General features: G+C 45.1%; 1 protein-coding gene across 1 annotated transcript in view; it reads left to right on the top strand.

Annotated features, from left to right (window-relative positions):
• The window catches only part of LOC115200464 (succinyl-CoA:3-ketoacid coenzyme A transferase 1, mitochondrial), a 124,354-nt gene that overhangs the window by 4,103 nt on the left and 98,120 nt on the right, over positions 1-22,131 (top strand). Inside the window, exons 3-7 of the mRNA XM_029763559.1 lie at positions 2,426-2,516; positions 9,136-9,271; positions 9,417-9,566; positions 12,322-12,428; positions 15,361-15,421. Of these exons, the coding sequence (XP_029619419.1) occupies positions 2,426-2,516; positions 9,136-9,271; positions 9,417-9,566; positions 12,322-12,428; positions 15,361-15,421 (545 nt within the window). The remainder of the gene's footprint in view (positions 1-2,425; positions 2,517-9,135; positions 9,272-9,416; positions 9,567-12,321; positions 12,429-15,360; positions 15,422-22,131) is intronic.

A 22,131-nucleotide genomic window follows, 5' to 3' on the forward strand; every position in this document is an offset into this window, starting at 1 on the left:
AGTGTCTCACAAAGACACAGCGGACATATTTCCAACGGTCTAATGTCCATTGCTCGTGTTTCTTGGTCCAAGCAAGTCTCTTCTTCTTTTTGGTGTCCTTTAGTAGTGGTTTCTTTGCAGCAATTCGACCATGAAGGCCTGATTCACGTGGTATCCTCTGAACAGTTGATGTTGAGATGTGTCTGTTACTTGAACTCTGTGAAGCATTTATTTGGGCTGCAATTTCTGAGGCTGGTAACTCTAATGAACTTATCCTTTGCAACAGGTAACTTTGGGTCTTCCTTTCCTGTGGCGGTCCTCATGAGAGCCAGTTTCATTATAGCGCTTCAAGGTTCTTGCTACTGCAGAAGTTCTTAATTTTCCATATTGACTGACTTTCGTGTCTTAAAGTAATGATGGACTGTCATTTCTCTTTGCTTATTTGAGCTGTTCTTGCCATAATATGGACTTGGTCTTTTACCAAGTAAGGCAATCTTCTGTATAACCAACCCTACCTTGTCACAACACAACTGATAGGCTCAAACGCATTAAGAAAGTCCATAAATTCACTTTTAACAAGGCACCCCTGTTAATTGAAATGCGTTCCAGGTGACTACCTCATGAAGAATGAGAATGCCAAGAGTGTGCAAAGCTGTCATCAAGGCAAAGGGTGGCTACTTTGAAGAATCTGAAATCTCAAATATATTTTGATTTAGCACTTTTTTGCTTATTACGTGATTCCATATGTGTTCCATATGTATAGTTTTGATGACTTCACTATTATTCTACAGTGTAGAAAATAGTACAAATAAAGAAAAACCCTTGAATGAGTAGGTGTGTCCAAACTTTTGACTGGTACTGTATATACAAATATATGTGGACATCCCTTCAAATTAGTGGATTTGGCTATTTCAGCCACACCCGTTGCTGACAGGTGTATACAATCGAGCACACAGGCATGCAATCTCCATAGACAAACATTGGTAGTAGAATGGCCTTACTGAAGAGCTCAGTGACTTTAACGTGGCACCGTCATAGGATGCCATCTTTCCAACAAGTCAGTTCGTCAAATTTCTGCCCTGCTAGAGCTGCCCATCAACTGTAAGTGTTGTTATTGTGAAGTGGAAACGACTCGGTGCAACAACGGCTCAGCCGCAAAGTGGTAGGCCACACAAGCTCACAGAACGGGACCGCATAGTGCTGAAGTGCGTAGCGTGTAAAAATCGTCTGTTCTTGGTTGCAACACTCACTACCAAGTTCCAAACTGCGTCTGGAAGCAACGTCAGCACAAGAACTGTTCATCGGGACCTTCATGAAATAGGTGTCCATGACCAAGCAGCCGCTCACAAGCCTAAGATCACCATGCACATTGCTAAGCATCGGCTGGAGTGGTGTAAAGCTCGCTGCCTTTGGACTCTGGAGCAGTGGACACGCGTTGTCTTGAGTGATGAATCATGCTTCACCATCTGGCAGTTGGGTTTGGCGGATGCCAGGAGAATTCTACCTGCCCCAATGCATAGTGCCAACAGTAAAGTTTGGTGGAGGAGGAATAATGGTCTGGGGCTGTTTTTCATGGTTCGGGCTAGGCTTCTTAGTTCTACAGCATAAAATGACATTCTAGACGATTATGTGCTTCCAACTTTGCGGCAACAGTTTGGGGAAGGCCCTTTCCTGTTTCAGCATGACAATGGCCCCGTGCACAAAGCGAGGTCCATATAGAAATGGTTTGTTGAGATCGGTTTGGAAGAACTTGACTGGCCTACACAGAGCCCTGACCTCAACTCCATCAAACATCTTTTGGGATTCATTTGGAACACCGACAGTGAGCCAGGCCTAATGGTCCAACATCAGTGCCCGACCTCACTAATGCTCTTGTGGCTGAATGGAAGCAAGTCCCCTCAGCAATGTTCTAACATGTAATGGAAAGTCTTCCTAGAAGAGTGAAGGCTGTTACAGCAGCAAAGGGGGGACCAACTCCATATTAATGCCCATGATTTTGGAATGAGATGTTCGACGAGCAGGTGTCCACATACCTTTGGTCATATAATGTATCTCCTACAGGTAGGCTAGGGAGACACTTGTGTTATATGATCCAAGTCCTAGTTTTTCTGTAAAAACTGTTTCTCAGCGGGAGAAATGTTCATTCACACATTGCCTTATTTGCTGTTCATAGATAATTGAACATGCTCTCAATTTTAGCTGCTCTGTCTGAATCATTCTGCGTCACTGCCCCCAACACACACACACACACACACACACACACACACACATACAGAGACACACTGGGCTGCTACGACAGATTCCATAGGTCATAATAATAGAATTGGGCTTGTGTTTGTTTCCACTGTGTGGAAGGAAGGCCTAACTACAAAGGGTCACTCTGTCTTTCCAAGGAAAATAAGTCATTAATATAAATGACTGTAAGCATTGATGTTTCTCTCTCCAGGGTTTGGTTTGTGTGGCATTCCAGAGAACCTTATCAACAGTTTATTAAAGACTGGCGTGAAGAGCCTTACAGCCGTCAGCAACAATGCTGGGTAAGTGCATGCATGTGTGTGTGTCTGTCTGTGTCTGTGTGCGTGTGATTGCACACACACATGCAGGTGCCTGTGTGTAACCCAAAACCATGGATTGATTTTTTCCATCTCGACCCTCTTTTACTGCTGTTAAGAAAATGCCTGTGTTTCCTAATGCTAGTTAGAATCTGTTTTAAATTACAGGCCTCCAACCATGATAGTATCAAACATTTTAAACTGTTTCTCGTAAAGAAGATGCCCTGCGTGGGATCATGGGGGATGCCCTGCGTAGGATCAGGGGGGGTAGAATGAGGTTACCCCAGGAAACTGATCTAAAGTCCGTTTTATGCTTTACCCCCCTAATGGTTAACCCCCTAGAGTTGATGTCCATGGCATTGGATGGGTCTCAATCCACCGCATCCTTCCGAATCTGCGGTGAAAGCTGGCAGAGCCACAGTGGTGTTCGTCAGACCATGAGACAAATCCCGAAAATCGGTCTTCTCACGAAAACGTCTGTAGCGTCTGATCGGTTTGGCCTACAAAATATTATTTTCCGTTTTGTTCTACGACTTCCAAAAGCGTCACGGGACTCGTCTGAAGTCGGTACTGCAGATCTGCCAAATTCTGTCTGTAGCGTCCGAACAGTTTGGGCTACACACTAATATGACCCTTCTATGGAAAGGTGAGTCTCTTTCGAACATGTACATGTTGCTCTAGGACGAACACAAGCCACACAAGACTTGTCTGAACATACCCCTGTACAAGTAAAACATAATAATAATGGAAGTATGTATGAAAGTAGTTTAGTGCTAAAATATAGGTGTAAAAAGGTGTACAACAAGGTGTCCTGGTCTTCATCTCAGATATAGGACAGACACTTCACAACAACTTCCTTTTACAATGTTTTTTTGACCATCTGTTGTGCCATTTAGTGAATGTGTTATTCAATACGTTTCTATGTGCTAATAGCAGTAAAGCCAAATTCAATGTTTCATCAAATCATTTTGTAATATTTTTTTTTTATACCTTAAGGTGTCTTAAAATAAAAAATCAAATAGCTAAATGATCATCTTAAAATAACTTCATATTCATCCTCTCTTGCACCACCCCAACGTCAACATACACTATGTGAAAATTGTGTATTTCAATGTTTTGTATTAAAAAAGAGGAGGAAGATATGTGTTTCCAATGTTATCATCGATAGCTGGACTCATAGGGTTACGGGAACTGCACCAGTGACCAGCGGGAGAGACTGACCGCTGTGCTAACTGGTTGGCTAGTTCACCCCAAGCTATCAGTGAGGATGAACTAATCCTGCTAAACGTGTGGTAAACTGTAGGACCAACGCTCTAAGGATGGTGCACAGACCGCAACAAAGTGTCTGTCTTCAGAAAGCAGAGAAATGTCAAAGCAACCTGTTACAGTACATAATTAATGTTAGCCCTACGAAATAAAACTGCACATGTAGGCCTAATGTCAATGTTTCAGGTATTTGTCCAGTGAATCTTGTTAACCCTGGGACTGGCAACCTGTAATGTAAAGTTGTGGGACAGTGAATCTAATAATAGCGGTATTCAGTGTGTTAGTTTATAAAGAGATTCATTTAGCACATCTCAGACATGCCACAGGAGCTGGATAAAATAATCTAATAACAAAAAGAAAGTGAATGTCCAAGAAACAGTATTGAAAACTAAAAGAAAGTGAACTCCCTGTGTATCCTTTGGGCGTAAAGTGATTTCATTTGGTTTGTTTGAGGCCGTTGTCTGATTTCATTGGCTTGTATTTGGTATAATTTCCTGGTCATACTTGGCTGTCAGGTTTAATTTTAGAGTGCAGACATCCACTGACCGTTCCCCTGCAGCTCTTTCTTTGCATCTATCCATCTATGCCTAATCTCTTTGACAGAAACCTGAAGAACCAGTCATTTCAGAGTTAAAATCCTTGGGATGTTTACATTTGTTTTTTAGGGTCAGGGTACAGGCCTATTCTCCACCCAGATTAGACATTTGACATTTCTACTAGTCAGACAATTGTCTGGAATCTGAGAGGGAATGGTTTTTAGGCTATAGACATAACTGAAAAGATTATGACACTTTCCAGAGTTATCTCAACACTGAAAATGTAGGAGAAGCAAGAGAAATGATAGAACCATGAGAACTGCTGCTTTTCTTTGAACCCTGTGGAGTCTCTCTCTCCCTCTCTGTTTCTCTTGCTCTCTCTGTTTTTCTATCTCTCTGTGTCTCACTCTCTCTCCCTCCCTCTCCTTCTCTCCCTCTCAGATACAGTGGGTCCTTTATGTAGGGTGTTATATGAGACGGGAACCTCACGGCTGCACTCGGGGGACCCACTGAGCTTTCATAGGAGGACACTTTACCCACTGGAGGGAACTTTGTTTTACTCTCACTCCATAACCTTCTGATGGAGTTACTGTACAACAGACACATCACACTGTTAATGACATAAGATGTTGTAAGCACTAAACAGTCATGCCAGCACTGTTCAAACAGTGGGGTTTATTTTGTAGGAAAGGTTTGAGTTTTGCCCAGGTGTTGAAGAAAGAGCAGTCAGAACCATCTCCCCTTGATTGAAAACACTGTCCATTTTGACCTCATTTCTTCAGCTAGAGTGGAGTGAACTGCTTGTGAAATACTCAGTACTGCATGAAACACAGTAGTCTAAACATCTCCACACCAAGTTCTTAACAACTGTGTTTAGTTTGTTGAGCTCTCAGTCAACAGACTTGTATTGGAGATACAGAAAATGTAAGATTGCATAGACCATTGTGTGTGGGGGCTATCATTTCACCAATAGAAATTATTCTTGAAAATTGCTCCTGCACATTTAGAGATAATGATTCATTTGGAAGTGTGTGCTGTGGGCTGCACATTCAATCTCCCCTGTTTCAGAAACAGGAGTACACCTGTTCTGCACAGTTTGATATGGAAATTATAACAAGATAAGAGCAGAAAGCTCTCTCTCTCTCAATGACATGCAGTGTACTGCTGACTTGTCTATGTTAGCTGAACTAAAGTGGACATGATTGTCCAGTATCTCCTAGTGAAGCTGACTGGACGTGTGTGTATCACAGCGCTTGATAACTGTGTTGTTGGTGTTCTGAGCATTCTTGCCCTAGATGGTGTGTGTAAGCTGACCTAGAAGTTGTGTGAAGGACAAAGCCTGTTCTTTCCAGTCCCAAACCTTCCCCAACATTAGCAGCGTGACTGGGAGATCTTTCCAGTCCCAAACCTTCCCCAACATTAGCAGCGTGACTGGGAGATCTTTCCAGTCCCAAACCTTCCCCGACATTAGCAGCGTGACTGGGAGATCTTTCCAGTCCCAAACCTTCCCCAACATTAGCAGCGTGACTGGGAGATCTTTCCAGTCCCAAACCTTCCCCAACATTAGCAGCGTGACTGGGAGATCTTTCCAGTCCCAAACCTTCCCCAACATTAGCAGCGTGACTGGGAGATCTTTCCAGTCCCAAACCTTCCCCAACATTAGCAGCGTGACTGGGAGATCTTTCCAGTCCCAAACCTTCCCCGACATTAGCAGCGTGACTGGGAGATCTTTCCAGTCCCAAACCTTCCCCGACATTAGCAGCGTGACTGGGAGATCTTTCCGGTCCCAAACCTTCCCCGACATTAGCAGCGTGACTGGGAGATCTTTCCGGTCCCAAACCTTCCCCGACATTAGCAGCGTGACTGGGAGATCTTTCCAGTCCCAAACCTTCCCCGACATTAGCAGCGTGACTGGGAGATCTTTCCAGTCCCAAACCTTCCCCGACATTAGCAGCGTGACTGGGAGATCTTTCCAGTCCCAAACCTTCCCCAACATTAGCAGCGTGACTGGGAGATCTTTCCAGTCCCAAACCTTCCCCAACATTAGCAGCGTGACTGGGAGATCTTTCCAGTCCCAAACCTTCCCCAACATTAGCAGCGTGACTGGGAGATCTTTCCAGTCCCAAACCTTCCCCAACATTAGCAGCGTGACTGGGACATCTTTCCAGTCCCAAACCTTCCCCAACATTAGCAGCGTGACTGGGACATCTTTCCAGTCCCAAACCTTCCCCAACATTAGCAGCGTGACTGGGAGATCTTTCCAGTCCCAAACCTTCCCCAACATTAGCAGCGTGACTGGGAGATCTTTCCAGTCCCAAACCTTCCCCAACATTAGCAGCGTGACTGGGACATCTTTCCAGTCCCAAACCTTCCCCAACATTAGCAGCGTGACTGGGACATCTTTCCAGTCCCAAACCTTCCCCAACATTAGCAGCGTGACTGGGACATCTTTTACTCGCACCAACTATTTTATTCTACTACATTTGATCGAAAGAATAAAGAGATGTGATTAGTAGACTATGATTTTGCACAAGTTTTCACATTCATTACGAATATATCTTAATTATCCATAAATGAAGTATTTAGTGTAGTCTGAGTTTCATGATGCCAATATATGCACTTCTGTCTTACACTTGTTATTGTCTTTAGTGAACTGCTTATATGGGTAGAGAAACAGTTGAGATTAGACCAGCTATAGTTTCACCACTCCGGCACAAGAAAGGCAGGTGACGCATTTCTACCTGGAGTTAAACATCATTGTTTTATTTACCCAAGATCACTTCCATTAGTTAATGACTGACACTCAGAGGCTATTGTGGCAGCCCCAGGCTTTCTTCGTCTTGGCAGTTGGGTAGTTTCTATACCCTCTTGAGGCAGCCTTGTAAACCATTGTGACTGCTCTCTTCACAGCAGTAGCTCGCGCCAGTCTTTCAACTCCCAAAGATCATTGAAGTGGGAAAAATGTAACTATCTGAAGTAGCCCAACAACCAAACCACTTAGGATGGGTCCTGTTTCGTTATATCTTAGAATGGAAGAAGCAATCCTAGTATAAACTTAAGTGACCTTGTTATGCCTTGCCTGCAGAAGTCAAGCTGTTTCTGTGTGTCTCTGTATCTGTGTATGGTTGTGGCTTGGCTGCCTGTCAGGAAGAGGTCTGGTGCTGCTCCTCCTCCTCTTCCTGTGACCTTAAGTAACCGTTTTGGAGTAATGTGAGGCCTGTACAACACATAATGGAGTAAAGGAAGGGATAAATAGAGGAGGAAGGAGAGAGTTGAAGAAAGAGGAGAAGGGAATCAACTCTGCAGTGGGAGGGAGAGAGGGAATGCATACTGTAGGTTCATTGTATGCATTCCCTCTCCATTGCTCTGCTTTTTCACTTTGCAGAACGATTCATAACTGAAATCTAATTTCAGGCTGTTTTACTAGATCGTTGCACTTGGTTAACATTCACAGTAGCTTATTCACTGAGCCGGAAACAACACCGTCACAGTATCTTATTCACTGAGCTGGAAACAACACCGTCACAGTAGCATATTGACTGAGCCGGAAACAACACCATCACAGTAGCTTGTTCACTGAGCCGGAAACAACACCACCACAGTAGCTTGTTCACTGAGCCGGAAACAACACCGTCACAGTAGCTTGTTCACTGAGCCGGAAACAACACCGTCACAGTAGCTTGTTCACTGAGCCGGAAACAACACCGTCACAGTAGCTTGTTCACTGAGCCGGAAACAACACCGTCACAGTAGCTTGTTCACTGAGCCGGAAACAACACCGTCACAGTAGCTTGTTCACTGAGCCGGAAACAACACCGTAACAGTAGCTTAGTCACTGAGCCGGAAACAACACCGTCACAGTAGCTTAGTCACTGAGCCGGAAACAACACCACCACAGTAGCTTGTTCACTGAGCCGGAAACAACACCACCACAGTAGCTTGTTCACTGGGCCGGAAACAACACCGTCACAGTAGCTTGTTCACTGAGCCGGAAACAACACCGTCACAGTAGCTTGTTCACTGAGCCGGAAACAACACCGTCACAGTAGCTTGTTCACTGAGTCGGAAACAACACCGTCACAGTAGCTTGTTCACTGAGCCGGAAACAACACCGTCACAGTAGCTTGTTCACTGAGCCGGAAACAACACCGTAACAGTAGCTTAGTCACTGAGCCGGAAACAACACCGTCACAGTAGCTTAGTCACTGAGCCGGACACATCCACACCACAGTAGCTTAGTCACTGAGGTGTAAACACCACCACCACAGTAGCTTAGTCACTGAGCCGGAAACAACACCACCACAGTAGCTTAGTCACTGAGCTGGAAACAACACCACCACAGTAGCTTAGTCACTGAGCCGGAAACAACACCACCACAGTAGCTTAGTCACTGAGCCGGACACATCCACACCACAGTAGCTTATTCACTGAGGTGTAAACACCACCACCACAGTAGCTTATTCACTGAGCCGGAAACAACACCACCACTGTAGCTTAGTCACTGAGCCGGAAACATCCACACCACAGTAGCTTAGTCACTGAGCCGGAAACATCCACACCACAGTAGCTTAGTCACTGAGCCGGAAACAACACCACCACAGTAGCTTAGTCACTGAGCCGGAAACATCCACACCACAGTAGCTTAGTCACTGAGCCGGAAACAACACCACCACAGTAGCTTAGTCACTGAGGTGTAAACACCACCACAGTAGCTTGACCATTAATAATACAAAGGTTTTGCAATACTGTGTGTGTGTGTGCGTAGTAACCTGTGTGTAGTAACTTGTCTTGTCTCCCTGCAGGGTGGATAACTTTGGGCTTGGTCTGCTCCTACAGACCAAACAGATCAAGAGGATGATCTCCTCCTATGTGGGAGAGAACGTCGAGTTTGAGAGGCAGTACCTGTCTGGGGAGCTGGAGGTGGAGCTAACACCACAGGTAACACGCACGCGAACACACTAAATTGCTTTACTGGTTTGCCCATTCTACTTATTGGGAGTGAGATGCGTTAGTGGTGGAGGTTTTGAATGTCCAGGTTCAGTGATTTTGAGTAATGATGCCATTGATGACCTCTGTCCTCCAGGGTACCCTAGCAGAGAGGATCAGAGCAGGGGGTGCGGGTGTTCCTGCCTTCTTCACGGCTACAGGCTACGGTACTCTCATCCAGGAGGGCGGCTCCCCCATCAAATACAACAAAGACGGAACTATCGCCATTGCCAGCGAACAGAGAGAGGTCAGACCCCAGCCTCTTCCACCATGTTGTTTCTAGCACCACATTTGTATTTATTAGGCATCCCCATTTAGTTCCTGCCAAGGCAACAGCTACTCTTCCTGGGATCCAGCAAAATTAAGGCAGTTGTAAAAAAATTTTAAACATTACATTACGTTCACAACAGATTTCACAACATATTAAGTGTGTACCCTCAGGCCCCTACTGTACTACCACATATCCACAACACAAAATCCATGTGTACGTGTGTGTATAGTGCGTATGTTATTGTGCGTTTGTATGCATGTCTGTGCCCATGTTTGTGTTGCTTCACAGTCCCTGCTGTTCCATAAGGTGTATTTTTATTAGTTTTTTCAATCAAATTTTACTGCTGGCATGAGTTACTTAATGTGGAATAGAGTTCCATGTAGTCATGGCTTTATGTAGTACTGTGCGCCTCCCATAGTCTGTTCTGGACTTGGGGACTGTGAAGAGACCTCTGGTGGCATGTCTTGTGGGGTATGCATGGGTGTCTGACTACACGACTGAACAAAAGTCCAGGTTCAGCTCTTTGTTAAGTGTTAGTCATTTCAGTCGCTATAGTAGTGACGTGTATAGTGTTGAGTCATTCGAATACATAGACATGCTGGCTTTACTCAAAGCCAGTGGCATGTCATTAGTAAAGATTGAAAAAGTTTTGGGTCTAGACAGCTGCCCTGGGGAATTCCTGATTCTACCTGGATTATGTTGGAGATGCTTCCATTAAAGAAAGCGATCTGTGTTCTGTTAGACAGGTAACTCTTTATCCACAATATAGCAGCGGGTGTAAATCCATAACACACAGGTTTTTTAGTCTAACAAAACAGCCCACAATCTTTTTATCATCAATTTCTCTCAGCCAATCATCAGTCATTTGTGTACATGCTGTGCTTGTTGAATGTCATTCCGTATAAGCGTGCTGAAAGTCTGTTGTCAATTTGTTTACTGTAAAATAGCATTGTATCTGGTCAAACACACTTTTTTCAAAAGTTTACAAAGGGTTGGTAACAGGCTGATTGGTCGGCCATTTGAGCCAGTAAAGGGGGCCTTACTATCCTTGGATAGGGAAGAAACTTTTGCTTCCCTCCAGGCCTGAGGGCACACACTTTCTAGTAGGATTAAATTGAATATATGGCAAATAGAAGTGTCAATATCATCTGCTATTATCCTCAGTAATTTTCCATCCAAGTTGTCAGACCCCGGGGGCTTGTCAGTTGGTAATAGACAACAATTTTTTCACCTCTTCCACACTTGCTTTACGGAATTCAAAATTACAACGCTTGTCTTTCATAATTTGGTCAGATATTCTTGGATGGGTTTTGTCATGCCTGCATTTGCTAATTTTACCAATGAAAAAAATCATTAAAGTAGTTAGCAATATCAGTGGGTTTTGTGATGAAAAAGCCATCTGATTAAATGAATGATGGAGCAGATTTTTCCTTTTTGCCCAAAATTTCATTTAAGGTGCTCCAAAGCTTTTTGCTATTATTCTTTATGTAATGTATCTTTATTTCATAGTGTAGTTTCTTTTTATTTAGTTTAGTCACATGATTTCTTAATTTGCAGTACGTTTGCCAATCAGTTGGGCTGCCAGACTTAATTGCCATTTATTTACCTCATCCCTCTCAACCATACAATTTTTCAATTCCTCATCAATCCATGAGGATTTAAGTTTTTACAGTCATTTTCCTAATGGGCTCATGATTATTAGTAACTGGGATAAGCAATTTCATAAATGTGTCAAGTGCAGCGCAGTGTCTGGTTGCACCTCATTACACACCACAGACCAACAAATATTCTTTACATCAACAACATAGGAATCACTACAAAACTTCTTGTATGACCTCTTATATTACTATATTAGGCCCAGCCTTTGGAACTTTGGTTTTCCTAGATATGGCTACTATATTGTGATCACTACATCCAATGGATTTGTATACTGCTTTCAAACTCATTTCTGCAGCATTAGGAAAGATGTGATCAATACATGTTGATGATTTCATTTCTGTGCTGTTTGTAACTACCCTGGTAGGTTGGTTGTTAACCTGAACCAGGTTGCATGCACTAGTTACAGTTTGAAGCTTTCTCTTCAGTGGGCAGCCTGATGAAAGCCAGTCAATATTTAAATCACCCAGAAAATATGCCTCTTTATTGATATCACATACATTATCAAGCATTTCACACATGTTATCGAAATACTGACTGTTTGCACTTGGTGGACAATAGCAGCTTCCCACCAGAATGGACTTTAGGTGAGGCAGATGAACCTGTAGCCATATTACTTCAACAGTATTTAACATGAGATCATCTCTAAGCTTTACAGGAATCTGGTGCTGAATATAAACAGCCACACCTCCACCTTTTGGCTTTTCTGTAGGTCTTATAACCATATATTGCTACCACTGTATCATCAATGGTATTATCTAAGTGAGTTTCAGAGATTGTCAGAATATGAATGTCATCTATTAATAGCAAATGATTGATTTAATGAACCTTGTTTCTTAAGCTACATATGTTAACGTGGGCTATTTTTAACACTTCTCTGGGATTCTTGATTCTTGACATTCACCACCGTGTGACACAAAGACACATCTCCATCTCTGACTGCTATTATTAACACACAATCTAGCCATACTGAAATGCCACATCGTTAGCTTTATAACCACACCCAACATGCTGTCATATCCAGCTGTCTTCTGGTGCTGTCTCTTGAATGGCTTGCTATGTCATTGTTCGGCAGGTGCGGGAGTTTAATGGCAGGCATTACATCATGGAGAAGGCCATCACTGGAGACTTTGCTCTGGTCAAGGCCTGGAAGGCTGACAAGGCCGGGAACATCGTCTTCAGGTAGCTACCATTACATTCACCTGTGTCTGTCAATCATTCGTTTTGGGTCTAAAAATGACCTGATATCAGGGCAACTTACTCCATCCTACTCCTTGAATCCCTGCACAAAGCATAGGGTGCCATTTATTATGACGCTTATGTACCCCTTAGAAAATCTGTTGTCACTAAGACTGTAATGCTGCTGAAGAGACAGGGTGCATCATTACGGCTTAACAGCCATGATAATAGTATTGTGGGAATAAACATTTAACACACGTTTACCCAAGCCACTGAGATTTAGACCACTGCTTTCGCCAGGTCAGTTTTAACCCTTCCTAATCACTTTGTGATGTTACCACAGTAAGCAGCAGTCAGGGCCTGCAGGTCGCTTGGCTCTGTGCCATATTGGTTGATGGTAGGAGATACAAGCCTTTTAAGCTCAGTGACTGAATTAAGATATTGACAATAGACAGCTTAAAGAGATTGAGCATTCTCCAGAAATTAAAAAATACATCAGAATTAGGTCTGACTGAAATTGCTTTTTTCTTAGTTCGCTTGTCTGTCAGGATGTGAGAAGAACATTCACTCTGTCCACATGAAAACGGACCCATGTTGTTGTTTGTTTTGTTTACAACCTTGCATTCAAACCTGTGAATGATTACACTCCTGTACACTGAAAATGTCCTAGTAAATGCAATTCAATTTGTCACCACAGGGGCGCAGTATTTGCTTTCCAACTAACAATCCCCTTTGACTTCACAGGCAAAGACTGGCAGTGTTGAAACAATGGTTGCTTATTTGAAAAAGAGAACATTGCATGATTGCTCTATTGTTAATGGTGTCGCTGTTGTATTGGTCCCTTGTTGCCTGTTGCTTGTAATTAAGCATTTCACTGTAAGGTTTACACCTGTTGTATTCGCCGCATGTGACAAATGCAATTTTATTTGAGATGAATGATTGTGTTAGATTCTAGTTATCAGAAAAAGAACTTGACGGACACTATGAGAGCTCAAACCAAGTTCATTCATCCCAGAGGGTCGAACAGCTGAACCGACCAAAACACATTTCCAATAGTGGTGGTATATGTACCCCAATTTGGGTTGGAATCTCCTCCTTCTCTCCATGCACTACATCTCTGTCGCCAAGCAGGAAATTAAGTGACGCGGGCAATTAACCATTCCTTCTCCCTTAACGTGACCGACCTGACCTCGACCCCCTTCATCACTAATCCACGGCTCTCTCCCCTTATCAATGCCTGCCACGTGATCGTTTTCCCTACACTCAGTACATTCCAAGCTTAATTGAACCCACCATATACCTTCCTCCTACCCTCTAAACCATCGCACTCAATATTTCAGTAGGATACCTGATAATTAACCCTATTTCACGTTTTAGAAGTCAGAACCCAGAATCCATCAATTGTGAGCGAGTGTTGGGACGATACCTGATTTTTGACTTTTACTGATACCAGGTTTAGTATCATGATACCGAAACGATACTCAGTACCAAAACGATAGTCGATACTGAAATGATACCACAGGAACAAAAAAATGCATATTAGCTAAAGTCACAGAATAACCATTGGGCTTTATTTTTTTAAACATAAAGTTGTTAACTGGTAGAACAAGTAAAATATATTCAATTTCATGTAAAAATCAAACACCATATTAAATAGCAGAAGAATACCTAAAATGTTCCTTATGCAAAACCATATCAGAGACTGAGCAGACAAAACTGTTTTTAAAATGTCATTTGATACATATCGGGGTTCATTTGCTCATCTATGGTCATAATATTGGGTCAAATGGCATTCATTAGACCTAGGATTCATTACAGGTAAATCATTTTAATGTAATAAATGAATAGTTTAGTTCCGAAACGACAAACACTTTGAAGCTCCTTTCTGAAGCTTCTACACTGAGTGTACAAAACATTATGAACACCTTCCTTATATTGAGCTGCACACCCACTTTTTCCCTCAGAACAGCCTCAATTCGACAGGGCATGGACTCTACAAGGTGTCAAAAGCATTCCACAGGGATACAAAAGCATTCTATGTTTCCCACAGTTGTGTCAAGTTGGCTGGAGGTCCTTTGGGTGGTGGACCATTCTTGATACACACGGGAAACTGTTGAGTTTGTAAAACCCAGCAGCGTTGCACCTACTACTATATCCCGTTCAAAGGCACTTACATTTTTTGTCTTGCCCATTCACCCTCTAAATGGCACACATACATACACAATCCAGGTCTCAATTGTCTCAAGGCTTAAACATCCTTATTTAACCTGTCTCCTCCTCTTCATCTACACTGACTGAAGTGGATTTAACAAGTGACATCAATAAGGGATCATAGCTTTCACCTGGTCAGTCTGTCATGGAAAGAGCAGGTGTTCATAATGTTTTGTACACTCAGTGTATGTTCGTCATTGTTGCAATTTTTTTTTTTTTTTAATTTAGTAGAATAATGACAATGTTACAATGCAAATGTCATAAAATAGCTTCTTTGTGCTATTTTGGAACTAAGCCTCCCTTGCACTGCACTATTTTGTAACACATTTTGCTTAATCTTTTTTGGGGGCTGGTCCTCGTCTGCTCTGTAATCAAAGTATTCCCATTGTTTGCTTCTACAGCCAGTTTTGTCAACAAGTTGCAGGCATGGAGGTATGATGTTTCCGCTTGCTTCTCAAAAGTGGCTTGCGGTGTCAGCTGCAAGCGCTAGTAATCTGGCTAGTTTATTACTGCCTCCTTGAGGAGATTCAGACAAATCACTAGACAGACTCCATCCTCTAAATCCTTATATGACGTGACACATTTGACAGAAGTACCGAAAGTATCAAAAATTACTGTGCTGAAAAGTTTTTAATGTTCTAGTATTGATAAAGTACAGAAGTTTTGTATACCGTGCAACACTATTGTGAGCTAAGGTCATCTCTCTGTGTGTATGTGTGTCTAGGAAAACAGCTAGGAACTTCAACCAGCCCATGTGCAAGGCAGCCAAAGTCACCATCGTAGAGGTATGTGCAATGTCCCTGCACTCCAGCCCCCTTTCCCCTCCCCTGTCGATGGTACTGCTGTGCTGTCTTAACAGCACAGAGGGAGAGCTATTGTTGTTGCTGTTAATAGTAATACCATTTCTTCTACTACCACTACTACTACTACTACTACTACTATTATTATTGATGTCTTATTGCTGTTAGTCCCGCTACTGTTGTTATAAGTGTACTTTGACAATGTAAGTAATTTAACTGGCCATGTCAATAAAGTCTGCTGAATTGAATAGAGAGACAAAGAGAGAAAGATTTGTGATAGACAATGAGAAACCAGTAATATGACTACAGCCTCGTTTGGATGGCCTGATTGAAAGTCTAGATGATCCAAGTTGGCTCAGTCTGCTGGTATTATATCCACTGTTAGGGGTCACAATGTTATGTGGTCCACTCCAGTGATTACCACATGGTGGCTCTCAGACAGTTCTTCTGGGGGCGTGGCTTAAGACTGGGTTGTCCTTACAAACATTGCTGGTCACAAGACAATTATTTTTTTTAAAAAACATAATTTTTGTGAAAAGAAAAAAAGTAATGTATTTATTTTGTAAATGTTTAAATTGAACCTTTTATTTAACTAGGCAAGTCAGTGACGAACCAGGGACTGTAGTGAAGCCTCTTGCACTGTGATGCAATGCCTTAGACTGCTGCGCCACTCGAGAGACCTTAAGGGGGGGAGGGGGGGGCACTGTGCAAAAGTGTTTGGGTACTGTTTCTGTTGTCTGGCCTCTCTCCATCAGCGTGATACAGACTGGGTTTGGGCTTTGTGTGGTGACACCATTCTGTATACTTCTGGCCCTTCTTTGGACACTGTGTTAACTACCCTCCAGACGAGCTTCAATGCCATACAACTCTCCTTCCGTGGCCTCCAACTGCTCTTAAATACAAGTAAAACTAAATGCATGCTCTTCAACCGATCGCTGCCTGCACCTGCCCGCCCGTCCTGCATCACTACTCTGGACGGTTCTGACTTAGAATATGTGGACAACTACAAATACCTAGGTGTCTGGTTAGACTGTAAACTCTCCTTCCAGACTCACATCAAACATCTCCAATCCAAAGTTAAATCTAGAATTGGTTTTCTATTTCGCAACAAAACATCTTTCACTGATGCTGCCAAACATACCCTCGTAAAACTGACCATCCTACCGATCCTCGACTTCGACGACGTCATTTACAAAATAGCCTCCAATACCCTACTCACAGTGCCATCCGTTTTTTGTCACCAAAGCCCGATATACTACCCACCACTGCGACCTGTACGCTCTTGTTTGCTGGCCCTCGCTTCATACTCGTCGCCAAACCCACTGGCTCCAGGTCATCTACAAGACCCTGCTAGGGAAAGTTCCCCCTTATCTCAGCTCGCTGGTCACCATAGCAGCACCCACCTGTAGCACGCTCTCCAGCAGGTATATCTCTCTGGTCACCCCCAAAGCCAATTCCTCCTTCGGCTGCCTCTCCTTCCAGTTCTCTGCTGCCAATGATTGGAACAAACTACAAAAATCTCTAAAACTGGAAACACTTACAGTGGGGGGAAAAAAGTATTTGATCCCCTGCTGATTTTGTACGTTTGCCCACTGACAAAGAAGGATCCGTCTATAATTTTAATGGGAGGTTTATTTGAACAGTGAGAGACAGAATAACAACAAAAATATCCAGAAAAACGCATGTCAAAAATGTTATAAATTGATTTGCATTTTAATGAGGGAAATAAGTATTTGACCCCCTCTCAATCAGAAAGATTTCTGGCTCCTAGGTGTCTTTTATACAGATAACGAGCTGAGATTAGGAGCACACTCTTAAAGGGAGTGCTCCTAACCGCAGCTTGTTACCTGTAAAAAAGACACCTGTCCACAGAAGCAATCAATCAATCAGATTCCAAACTCTCCACCATTGCCAAGACCAAAGAGCTCTCCAAGATTGTCAGGGACAAGATTGTAGACCTACACAAGGCTGGAATGGGCTACAAGACCATCGCCAAGCAGCTTGGTGAGAAGGTGACAACATTTGGTGCGATTATTCGCAAATGGAAGAAACCCAAAAGAACTGTCAATATCCCTTGTCCTGGGGCTCCATGCAAGATCTCACCTCGTGGAGTTCCAATGATCATGAGAAGGGTGAGGAATCAGCCCAGAACTACACGGGAGGATCTTGTCAATGATCTCAAGGCAGCTGGGACCATAGTTACCAAGAAAACAATTGGAAACACACTACGCCGTGAAGGACTGAAATCCTGCAGCGCCCGCAAGGTCCCCCTGCTCAAGAATACGTATACATTCCCGTCTGAAGTTTGCCAATGAACATCTGAATGACTTAGAGGACTACTGGGTGAAAGTGTTGTGGTCAGATGAGACCAAAATGGAGCTCTTTGGCATCAACTCAACTCGCCGTGTTTGGAGGAGGAGGAATGCTGCCTATGACCCCAAGAACACCATCTCCACCGTCAAACATGGAGGTGGAAACATTATGCTTTGGGGGTGTTTTTCTGCTAAGGGGACAGGACAACTTCACCGCATCAAAGGGACGATGGACGGGGCCATGTGCCGTCAAACCTCTCTCACTATTCAAATAAACCTACCATTAAAATTATAGACTGATAATTTCTTTGTAAGTGGGCAAACGTACAAAATCAGCAGGGGATCAAATACTTTTTTCCCCCACTGTATCTCCCTCACTAGCTTTAAGCACCAGCTGTCAGAGCAGCTCACAGATCACTGCACCTGTACATAGCCCATCTATAATTCAGCCCAAACAACTACCTCTTCCCCTACTGTATTTATTTATTTATTTATTTTCCTCCTTTGCACCCCATTATTTCTATTTCTACTTTGCACTTTCTTCAACTGCAAATCTACCATTCCAGTGTTTTAGTTGCTATATTGTATTTACTTCGCCACCATGGCCTTTTTTGCCTTTACCTCCCTGATCTCACCTCATTTGCTCACTTTGTGTATAGACTTAATTTTCTACTATATTATTGACTGTAGGTTTGTTTTACTCCATGTGAAACTCTGTGTTGTTGTATGTGTCAAACTGCTTTGCTTTATCTTGGCCAGGTCGCAATTGTAAATGAGAACTTGTTCTCAACTTGCCTACCTGGTTAAATAAAGGTGAAATAAAATAAATAAAAATGACTGCTCTCTGGGTCGTTTATGGCAGCATGCCCTGAGCACATTGATCATCCTCCAGCCCCAGACTGGCTATAAACTGGCTGTCACCCCATCACCAAACTTACGATGGCTGACATGAATCCCCAGAGACTCAGCATTTTAGCCTTTTGAGATATAACCCCCCTTCACCCTCTGCTCTGTAGAGATATAATCCATCCCCCCACCCTCTGCTCTGTAGAGATATAACCCCCCCCCCACCCTCTGCTCTGTGGAGATATAAACCACCACCCCCCCACCCTCTGCTCTGTGGAAACATAACCCCCCCACCCTCTGCTTTGTAGAGATATAAACCACCACCCCCCCCACCCTCTGCTCTGTGGAGATATAAACCACCCCCCCCCCCCGCTGCTCTGTAGAGATATAAACCCCCCCCCCCACCCTCTGCTCTGTGGAGATATAAACCACCACCCCCCCACCCTCTGCTCTGTGGAGATATAAACCACCACCCCCCCACCCTCTGCTCTGTAGAGATATAAACCACCACCCCCCCACCCTCTGCTCTGTAGAGATATAAACCACCACCCCCCCACCCTCTGCTCTGTGGAGATATAAACCACCACCCCCCCACCCTCTGCTCTGTGGAGATATAAACCACTACCCCCCCCCTCTGCTCTGTGGAGATATAAACCACCACCCCCCACCCTCTTCTCTGTGGACATATAAACCACCCCCCCCACCCTCTGCTCTGTAGAGATATAAACCACCCCCCCACCCTCTGCACTGTGGATATATAAACCCCCCCCCTCCACCCTCTGCTCTGTGGAGACATAACCCCCCCCCACCCTCTGCTCTGTGGAGATATAAACCACCCCCCCCACCCTCTGCTCTGTGGAGATATAAACCACCCCCCCACCCTCTGCTCTGTGGAGATATAAACCACCCCCCCACCCTCTGCTCTGTAGAGATATAAACCCCCCCCCCACCCTCTGCTCTGTGGAGATATAAACCACCACCCCCCCACCCTCTGCTCTGTGGAGATATAAACCCCCCCCCCACCCGCTGCTCTGTGGAGATATAAACCACTACCCCCCACCCTCTGCTCTGTGGAGATATAAACCACCACCCCCCCACCCTCTGCTCTGTGGAGATATAAACCACCACCCCCCACCCTCTGCTCTGTGGAGATATAAACCACTACCCCCCCACCCTCTGCTCTGTGGAGATATAAACCACCACCCCCCCACCCTCTGCTCTGTGGAGATATAAACCACTACCCCCCCACCCTCTGCTCTGTGGAGATATAAACCACCACCCCCCACCCTCTTCTCTGTGGAGATATAAACCACCACCCCCCCCACCCTCTGCTCTGTGGAGATATAAACCACCACCCCCCCACCCTCTGCTCTGTGGAGATATAAACCACCACCCCCCCCACCCTCTGCTCTGTGGAGATATAAACCACTAACCCCCCACCCTCTGCTCTGTAGAGATATAAACCACCACCACCCCACCCTCTGCTCTGTAGAGATATAAACCACCACCACCACCCCCCCCACCCTCTGCTCTGTAGAGATATAAACCACCACCCCTCCACCCTCTGCTCTGTAGAGATATAAACCACCACCCCCCCACCCTCTGCATTGTAGAGATATAAACCACCACCCCCCCACCCTCTGCTCTGTAGAGATATAAACCACCACCCCTCCACCCTCTGCTCTGTAGAGATATAAACCACCACCCCCCCACCCTCTGCACTGTAGAGATATAAACCACCACCCCTCCACCCTCTGCTCTGTAGAGATATAAACCACCACCCCTCCACCCTCTGCTCTGTGGAGATATAAACCACCACCCCCCCCCCTTCTGCTCTGTAGAGATATAAACCACCACCCCTCCACCCTCTGCTCTGTGGAGATATAAACCACCACCCCCCCCCCCTTCTGCTCTGTGGAGATATAAACCACCACCCCCCCACCTTCTGCTCTGTGGAGATATAAACCACCACCCCCCCACCCTCTGCTTTGTGGAGATATAAACCACCCCCCCCACCCTCTGCTCTGTGGAGATATAAACCACCCCCCCCACCCCCCTCTGCATTGTGGAGATATAAACCACCCCCCCCCCCTCTGCTCTGTGGAGATATAAACCACCACCCCCCCACCCTCTGCTCTGTGGAGATATAAACCACCCCCCCACCCTCTGCATTGTGGAGATATAAACCACCCCCCCCCTCTGCTCTGTGGAGATATAAACCACCACTCCCCCCCACCCTCTGCTCTGTGGAGATATAAACCACCCCCCCACCCTCTGCACTGTAGAGATATAAACCACCACCCCCCCACCCTCTGCTCTGTAGAGATATAAACCACCCCCCCACCCTCTGCTCTGTGGAGATATAAACCACCACCCCCCCACCCTCTGCTCTGTGGTGATATAAACCACTAACCCCCCCACCCTCTGCTCTGTAGAGATATAAACCACCACCACCCCACCCTCTGCTCTGTAGAGATATAAACCACCACCACCACCCCCCCCACCCTCTGCTCTGTAGAGATATAAACCACCACCCCTCCACCCTCTGCTCTGTAGAGATATAAACCACCACCCCCCCCACCCTCTGCATTGTAGAGATATAAACCACCACCCCCCCACCCTCTGCTCTGTAGAGATATAAACCACCACCCCTCCACCCTCTGCTCTGTAGAGATATAAACCACCACCCCCCCACCCTCTGCACTGTAGAGATATAAACCACCACCCCTCCACCCTCTGCTCTGTAGAGATATAAACCACCACCCCTCCACCCTCTGCTCTGTGGAGATATAAACCACCACCCCCCCCCCCCTTCTGCTCTGTAGAGATATAAACCACCACCCCTCCACCCTCTGCTCTGTGGAGATATAAACCACCACCCCCCCCCCCCCTTCTGCTCTGTGGAGATATAAACCACCACCCCCCCACCTTCTGCTCTGTGGAGATATAAACCACCACCCCCCCACCCTCTGCTCTGTGGAGATATAAACCACCCCCCACCCTCTGCTCTGTGGAGATATAAACCACCCCCCCCCCCCCCTCTGCATTGTGGAGATATAAACCACCCCCCCCCCCCTCTGCTCTGTGGAGATATAAACCACCACCCCCCCACCCTCTGCTCTGTGGAGATATAAACCACCCCCCCACCCTCTGCATTGTGGAGATATAAACCACCCCCCCCCCTCTGCTCTGTGGAGATATAAACCACCACTCCCCCCACCCTCTGCTCTGTGGATATATAAACCACCCTCTGCTCTGTGGAGATATAAACCACCACCCCTCCACCCTCTGCTCTGTAGAGATATAAACCACCACCCCTCCACCCTCTGCTCTGTAGAGATATAAACCACCACCCCCCCACCCTCTGCTCTGTAGAGAAATAAACCACCACCCCTCCACCCTCTGCTCTGTAGAGATATAAACCACCACCCCCCCACCCTCTGCTCTGTGGAGATATAAACCACCACCCCCCCACCCTCTGCTCTGTAGAGAAATAAACCACCACCCCCCCACCCTCTGCTCTGTGGAGATATAAAC

This window comes from Salmo trutta, chromosome 9, assembly GCF_901001165.1.
Source record: "Salmo trutta chromosome 9, fSalTru1.1, whole genome shotgun sequence".
Lineage (NCBI taxonomy): Eukaryota > Metazoa > Chordata > Actinopteri > Salmoniformes > Salmonidae > Salmo > Salmo trutta.